The sequence below is a fragment of the Asparagus officinalis genome, chromosome 2 (genome assembly GCF_001876935.1).
Source record: "Asparagus officinalis chromosome 2, Aspof.V1, whole genome shotgun sequence".
In the NCBI taxonomy this organism is placed as follows: Eukaryota; Viridiplantae; Streptophyta; class Magnoliopsida; order Asparagales; family Asparagaceae; genus Asparagus; species Asparagus officinalis.
In genome coordinates this window covers 524,514-533,001 of record NC_033795.1, presented here as the reverse complement: position 1 = coordinate 533,001, position 8,488 = coordinate 524,514, and the positions used below count along the sequence as shown (strand labels likewise).

Sequence of the window (8,488 nt, the reverse complement as noted above, 5' to 3'; positions counted from 1 at the left end):
TCAAGAACCATCTATATAACCTTCCAGCCCACAAAGATTATGCAGTGGGATCATATTTAGTTACCCATGTGCAAGAAAAGTTAATTTTACAGTGTTGGGTCAAAATTTTAATGGGTCCAATCTATTACTGTAGCGGGTCGGGTCCATTACATACTGGATCCGGTCTTCCTTAATGGGTTATAGGGTTATCTAACTCAAATAATAAATGGTATTTAATTATACTAATTAATCTAATTATTTATTTAATTAAATTAATTAATTAATTATAACCCTAATTAAAACCCTAACCCTAATCCCACCCGACCAAGAGGCTGCGGCCGCCATCACCCATTCCTGGCCCTCCGTGACCCGGCCCTCCGCCGACGGCTGCATCCTCGCCGACGACCAGATCAGCCATGGTCATGGCCAGATTGAAATTTGATCTTTGCGGTTAAGTGCTGACGAGAAACAATGGAACCAACATCTTTTCTGCGGCTATGCAGTTTGATGAAATCGAAAAAAAAAACTCAAAAGAACCCAGAGATGACCCATCGAACAATTCAAAGCATGCGGCCATGCCTGGAGTTTTCTTCATCTAGTGGCAAAGATGAAATTATTGTAGATCAAAAAGAACTCCAGCAGCAAAGACTGAAATCAAACAATTCAAAGCATGCGGCCATGGCTGGAGTTTTCTTCATCTAGTGGCAAAGATGAAATTATTGTAGATCAAAAAGAACTCCAGCAGCAAAGACTGAAATCAAACAATTCAAAGAATGCCGCCATGGCTGGAGTTTTCTTCATCTAGTGGCAAAGATGAAATTATTGTAGATAAAAAAGAACTCCAGTAGCAAAGATTCATCCGAATAAAAAAAAACTTTAATTAATCCAAAAAAATTTTTAATTCCAGATCAAAATTCATGCACAAACTGAGCTCTGATACCACTATTGGATAATATAACGATCTAGATATGAATAATTGAACTAGAAATTCAGATTAAAGTTACCGTTCACCGACGAAAATACTGGAAGTCTTCTCCTCTCTCCTCCCGTAGCCAATGATGGGAATTAGGTCTTTTTTTCTGCATACGGTTGAGAGGAGGGACTCCCACCCTTTATATAGATATTTGTGATTAACCCTACCCATCATGGTTTAATCACAACCGTGGGATTACACTCCGGTCGATCCTATCCTTTAGATATTCAAGATAACCACCCAACTTGATAAACATGAAACTGTCTAACCAGACTATGTGGTTAGCATCCTGATCCTAACTTGAATCGATGACAACTTTAAATCAAATCCAAAATCGAGTAGGTTGGGCCACATGGGTTCGTTGGATTAATCGAACCCAACATACAGTTCATAGCTTCTTCCCATTGGTCAGTAAGTATCCATGGAGCATATTAAACAGGTGTTTTCTTTAGGGTACATGTCTTTTGGTCAAGTAGGCTATTCTTTTCTGCACAAAGTAACAGCATACTGTTAGATGTCAATATTGGATAGCTCCCACTCCCTGCTTTGCAAGCTTAATTTGGATTACCATGACATACCGGTCATTTTACCTTCTTTCATTTTCCTTCTTCACTGTGATCCCTTTCGTATTGTAAATTTGTAATAGACGACTAGATATTAGTCTAGCTGAGGTTACGGTTGAATTTGATTGGTTTCATGATTGTTCAAAGTTATTATTAATGTTATGATCTTATCTATACTTTCTTTACTGGTTTGTTGAAATTAGCACCTCACGGCGTTCATGTAATGGTGAATGCATCTCACTGCACTGATGTTTTTTTTCCCGCAGGTATTCAACTGGCCTTGGCGTCTCAGGTGGTAGTGCATTAATACATGAATTTTATTCAAGGGAAGTAGCAAACGCAATTCACTTGACTGTAGATACTGGGTTTACAAATGGGGAGGCTTCCATAAAAGCTTATGTCTCTGTCAATTTGTCTCTTGGAGATCGGCAACTTGCAGCACAATTTCATGAAATTCCCCTGGACCTGAGGATGATTGAGGCAGAGCAAATTGGATGTAAGACCATCACTTGAATGCCTGCCAACTTACATTCTAGTAAATTTAAAACTTTTTTCTTTGTTATCAGGTCCTTCTTAGTTTAGACTTTATTGCAAAGTTATTCTTTGCTAATCTAGGCTCACCCTGTCTATCATCAGGCTAGACATTGTCATCAGTTTGGACTTTGCATTGCAGTTTACATCCTTTGTTCCACGTCTCACAAGAAAGAAACAGAAAGAATGTCACAAATTGTACTGACGATTCATGTTAATTATGTCAATTTCTGGGCCTGATGTTAGAAGTGAACATAAAAATAATGCACGTTTGAGTGTTTACTGAGACTTTTGAATTATAATTGATTCAACAGTTGCATTTCCATGACATAAAAGATAACAGGTTTTGCTTTCAAGTTTAATTGCTGACATTTTTCTGACTAACTGTCCTCTACAGTCAATATTTTAAAGAAGACAACTGTAGACAAGCTTCCGAATGATTTGGAATGGATGGGAGCTTCTATTGAGCATCTCTATGCTCAGATGGAAGATGTCTACAAATACGTGGATGGAGTTGTTGTAAGTTCAATCACTATTCCTCATTGTAATCTCCCTCTTATTAGCCTCTTGCTCTCTGCATTCTATTTATCTCATGTTCTTTCTCTTTAGGAAGGGCGTGTGACAGCCGATAATAATATTGGGAGATTAATTGCTGCTACTTTGGCATCAATGCCAAAAATGTCACCAGCTGTTTTTGACAAGGTTTTCAATGACCGTATCCAGGTACTGGTTCTTTTTGTGTTGGTTCTGGCTTAGTATGGTTTCCCTTGTTCGTGGATTATCTTAAGGTTGCTGCTGCTGCTTTTTTTTTACAGGATAATTATGCATTAGTTTACTTATCAAGCCTCGCCAGGACACAACTCAGTATAGCGGAGAAGCTGAATACTGCTGCTCAGATCTTGTAATTTTACTACGAATGTGTTGGGCAAGCCCTGCTTCTTTTCCTTTTCCAGTGCCAATCATCAAACTAGGAATTTTAAGGAGATTAGGAATTTTCTTATTGTTGCTCAGTTTTTAGTTATCTGGGTTTTCTTTTTGGAAGATGTTGAGCTTGGTTAGTGTAATTCATTTTGAAACTTGTTCCTGAAAACTATACCGTATACATTAGTGGATGCACTGTAATGCCTTTGAGCCCAAAGATATACCTTGGCGTTTATCCTGTCCTTTATCTGGTCGGGCATCGTTGTTGAGTTCTAACCAAAGTGATGTCCACACTTAATAATTTTTGAGCAGCAGTATATAGAAGTACACAGTTCATTTTGCCCGCTGAGTGCACAGTTTGCGGAGCTGCAACTTCTGAAGAATTTCTTCGAGCTTCAGGTTTGACACCGCTTATTGTTCTAGCTCGCATATATCAGTGTCGGACTGCACAAGGTCTGCTTATGAACTATATTCCGCTTTTAAGCTGTGGTATAGTGTGCTTGACGGTCATATTAACGAAACCGTGTTCAGTAAGGTTTAAATCCAACAATAAGTAAGTTGTTAACTGCAAAGCTTTTACTCAGGATGCCCTTAACACAAAATTCAAGCATATGTTCGGCGGCTTTTCAACTCTTAACGTTAAACGGTATTCTTTTTACGGTCCCTGAGTGAAGCCCCACCGTTCAATAAGCGAGTAGAGCAGGTGCTGGGGTCGTGTCCAATCCATAGCCTAAAGCTAAAATCAGCACAAGAGGATCATGAGGCCCCATGCATCCAACTTTCCCCCCTCCCCAATTCTCATGGTCGAGATAAAAGCCGCTTGTGGATAGCTCGTGCTCCCAGCGCCTCTCATTCAGAGGCCTGCCCTTCACACACCAATTAATCACGATATTTACAACACCTTGCGGGGGGTCTCAACATACTCACTCCCATTAGCAACCACGAAGGGAGAGTAGGTAGAGGGAGAAATCTACGAAGGGAAAGTAGAGAGAGAGAGAGAGAGAGAGAGAGAGAGAGAGAGAGAGGACATGGCTTCATTGAACATGGCTTTCGGAATTGCGACAGCAAGAAGCAAAGTGTTTGTGCCCAAGGCAACAAAGGGCGGGGGGAGCGTCCAAGAGGAGAAAGGCCCGCTGGATTGGATACTCGGATCACTGCTGAAAGAGGACCAGCTTCTTGAAACCGATCCGATCCTCAACAAGGTAGAAGGGAAGAGCGCTACCGAGGGGTCCAAGAAGTCGACCACCTCCGTTTCCGTTCCGAACAAGAAGAAGTTTGGTGGCTTCGGCGGCCTCTTTGCCAAGAACTGAAATTTACCTGCGTCTGTAGACTGTAGACGCTCCCTTTTATTATTATTACGTACACAGACAAATTAATGTTAATTTCTTTTCTAAACTGCAATATTCTATGGCTCTTGCCGCTCTTTCACTCTGCAATGTCACATTTATTCAACTTGTGAGTTGATTTCATTACGAAACATTCAATGGTGTTGTTGTATACAGGGTTTAGTTCTTATGATCTTTGTGGCTTTGTCGCTTTTAACATTTTCAGCTAAAATGTTGATTTATTGAAACCTTTATAAATGTAATGCTAAGAATAATTAATTGTTTTGGAATACGAAAGCAAGTTTAATATTCGACATTTTATGACACTACCACATAATTGATCTATTACAGCAGTTAAGGCGCAACAGTTTTAACTGTTGCGTTAGAGATCTATCGTAACGATTTTCAGTGTCTAATACAACATTTAATGGAAAATGTTGCCATAGACCTAATAATTGTTCATGTGCTTAATAATTGTTCGTGGGCTTTGGGAGCTAAAGTTTTTAAAGCCATCTTAAAGCCCATGGTCTGACCGCTAGCTTAAACGAAATCTCTCTCTCTCAAATGCTCACGGAAAATTTTGGCCAATGGTCTGACCGCTTAAACAAAATCTCTCTCTCTCTCTCTCTCTCTCTCTCTCTCTCAAATCCCTAAAATCGCCATGGCCAAATTTTCCGCTCCCTAAAATCGCCGTGGCCAAGATCATCATATAATCGTCAATCTCATCACTGAACTCGTCGCCGTTTTCATCTTGGATCTCATCTTCGAGCTTGTTGTCATTCTCTTCGTTGATCTACTCTTGTTGGTTTCGTCGCCGTTTTTAGTCCTCGCATTTTCTCCGTCCTGTTTTCTAGGGTTTGCTCCAGAAATCGAGCCCATATCTCGCTAACGGGAGCTTTCTAGGGTTTGCTCCACCTATCTCTTCTCATGATATTTGATCAAATCAGGAGGTTCGATCTTTCGTACTTGAGATCGAAAGACCCCTTGATTTTAGGTATTTTTCCATCTAAGGAGTTGATTTGTGTGCGGGATCCATTTGTGATTTTATTAGATTTTGGACCTGAATGTTTGTTTGGAGTTTATGCGGTTAAAATGAACCTTATATGGATCTATCTAGTTAAGTACTTTTATGATATATTTTGTGTTCTGCATCATGATTGGGTGATTGTTAGGATTGAAGAGTGAACTACTAGTTATTATCATCAGTTAATCTTAGAAACTTTGGATCCTGTTGTTCGGTACTGGTTAGGTTTTTGTTTGCTTGCTATTGAACTATAGGGTTTTTTTTATCTTTAATGGTATAGTTTTGATGACCTTCAGAATTGAAAGGTAGCTTGAGGACCTGTGTAATGTTGATAAAAGCTAACAAGCTCCTCTTTGATTTGTCATTAATATATTTTGAGAAAAAGAGGGGATCACATTAATATATTTTTTGAGAAAAAAGAGAATCCCATTAATATATGTGTATTCACTTTAGTATATTTCTGCCATCATCGAGAAATAAAAGTAATAAAAAGATTAGCGGTGCAGTTTGTTGTCCGCTTGTAATCATTACATGTGTAATATTTTATTCAAAATATATTCTAGGTTTTTAATAATTTTTTTAAAAAAGGAACACTGCAAGTAAGGCTGAGCATGGTTAGGGAAAAAACCGACCGAACCGAACCGAAATTAACAATTCGGTTCGATTTTATAAGTAGAGCAGTTTGGGTCGGGTTCAAAACTTTTCAAACCGACCCGAACCGAACCGACCGAACTCTTCTAAATACCCATTCAGGTCTGAATTTCACTCAACCCGACCCGTCCTCATTCCCCAAATACTCATCTCAAACCCTAACGCCTCGTTTGGTACGTGGGAATGAAGTCAAGTGAGAATGGAATGAAAGAAGGAATGGAATGGAATGTATGTGAGAATGGAATGGTCATTCCCATTCTCTTGTTTGGGTGCGTTTGTAGAATTAAGCTAGAATGAAAATCTAATTCTCATTCACATGTTTGGTATCACTAGTTCACAAGTGAGAATGGAATCACATTTTCTAATAATGCCCTTATAACAACATAGATTTTTAATAAGATAAAAATAAACATTAATGATAATAACTAAAAAAATTTATTTATGCATATGTTATTGTAGGCGTATAAAACTGCTTATAGGTCCCTTGACACAGCTCGGCGCGATGATTCGACAAATCGACGAACGTTCAAGCAACGAAACGAACTAAAGAGGCTACAAAGCTAACGAACTGCATGTGAACAACGTTAGTGGTTCGGGGAGTCGACGGGTCTTCCAACAAAGTGGATTTGAACTCAAACACCGACTGAGTTTACTGCCAAATCCGGAATCAAGTCAACAAATCAACAAAACAACCGAACAACGGACAAAACAACCGGAAACAACGGAAAACGACAAAACCAGCGCACCTGGGGGAACTCGGCCCGAACCGAACCACCCTAAGGTGGCTCGGCCCAAGCCGAGCCACCCTAGGGTGGCTCGGTGGCCGAGCCACCCCAGGGTGGCTCGGCCAACCACCCCAGGGTGGCTCGGCCAAGGCCGAGCCACCCTGAGGTGGCTCGGCCAAGGCCGAGCCACCCCTGGGTGGCTCGGCTATGGCCGAGCCACCTAGGGGTGGCTAGGCTCAGAACTGTGCAAACGCACAGTTCTGAGAGCCTATAAATAGGCCTGGTACTCGTTCATTTGGGGGAGCTTCTGAAACTTCTGAGAGAGCCAAAACTCTGCCGGATTGTCACCTCAACTCGGAGATCTGAAGGCTTGAAGACTTGGAGACCCGGATTTGATTCTTAGCGAGCACCCGCGCCGAAAAAGGCAGGAGTTCGAGAGAGTTTAATCCTCAGATCTACGTCGTTACACTCCGGATCTAAGCTTGGCTCTTAGATCCCGAGATTCGAGCGGTCGTTTCCTTGGTGAAACGATCCCTCCCGGCTATTATCTCCTTGGTGGGATAATACCCGTAATACGTCGTAGATCTGCTTGGATCCAGATCACGCGGTGGTCCACGGTAAGCAACCCCGGCGCAGGCAAACAACCCACAGAAGCAAGAGACCGGATAACAGGATCTTGTGATTTGTTCGGTAAAAGAGAGAAGTTGTAATTTTGATTTCTTTGTTTTATTTTGATTTTCATTGTAAGCCGGATCTTATAAAAAGACCGGATCTCTTTGTAACGCATAAAGTTGTTAACTGAGTGCAATGGAATCGATAATGAAGAAAACACCAACTTTCCCCGCGAACAGCAACGTGTACCAAGTCAAGCTTAATTGAAGATCAAGATTGCTTGGGTAATGTAGTTTAGCATTTATATTATGTGTGTTAAGTACTCTAAGCTCAATTATCTATACACACACATTTTATTAGTTTCCTTGTATATATATGTAATCACATATATATACAACACAAGTTTTGGTTTTCATGTTTATAAATATGAAATTACATGTTTCATATTGTGATTTGGTTTATCTACTTAGATATGAAACAAATATATTTTCATATACATACTCATAGGTTTCATTTTCTATTGTATTTGTGAAAATACTGTATTCTTAGTTTATAGACTTCAATATCAGTTTATACATGTTTTACTAAGTCTATAAAAACATTTCACAAAGTTTCAAAAGTTGGTTTATGTCAAAACATCAAAATTCAAGTATCTCATATTTTCATGTTTTGGACTATTTTGTAAAATGATGATATTTTTCATTTGGGAAGTCCTTTTTCGAAACCAGTCATTGTAGCATGTTTATTATCATGTCTACAATCATTCCCCAAAGTTTTACATTTTTTGGAATTTATTTGATATTTTTAAACAGCGTTTTAAAATCAGCAAAACAATTTTTGAATATGTCAGATTTCGGTCGACCGCACCGGTCGACCGAACCTGAGGTCAAAAGTTCACTGGGCGACAGAAAGCCTGTCGGTCGACCGGTCCGGTCGACCGATGAAAATTTTCGGTCGACCGACGAATTTTCCGGTCGACCGACGAGTGTTCCTTCAGCTTCCAACGGCTAGTTTTTTGACCGTTGCCTTGGGGCTGTTTTGTCTTTTGCTCTGGTTTCTTGGCTGAGTTGTGAGAGGGTATAAATACCCCATTGTCCTTAACTCTCAAGCTATCTAAGAGAATGTTTTAACAAGTTTTAAACAAGGGTTTAAACCTGTTTAGTTTTGGTTTAAGTTTGTTTTGG

The 8,488-nt window shown here is 39.9% G+C and overlaps 1 protein-coding gene and 1 pseudogene across 1 annotated transcript; both read left to right on the top strand.

The window, feature by feature from the left end:
• LOC109829533 overlaps positions 1-3,226 on the top strand; it is a 7,744-nt pseudogene extending 4,518 nt beyond the window's left edge.
• On the top strand, positions 3,753-4,555 carry LOC109829780. Its single transcript, XM_020396818.1, has one exon. The coding sequence runs from the start codon at positions 3,996-3,998 to the stop codon at positions 4,275-4,277; it is 282 nt and encodes a 93-aa protein (XP_020252407.1). The 5' UTR covers positions 3,753-3,995; the 3' UTR covers positions 4,278-4,555.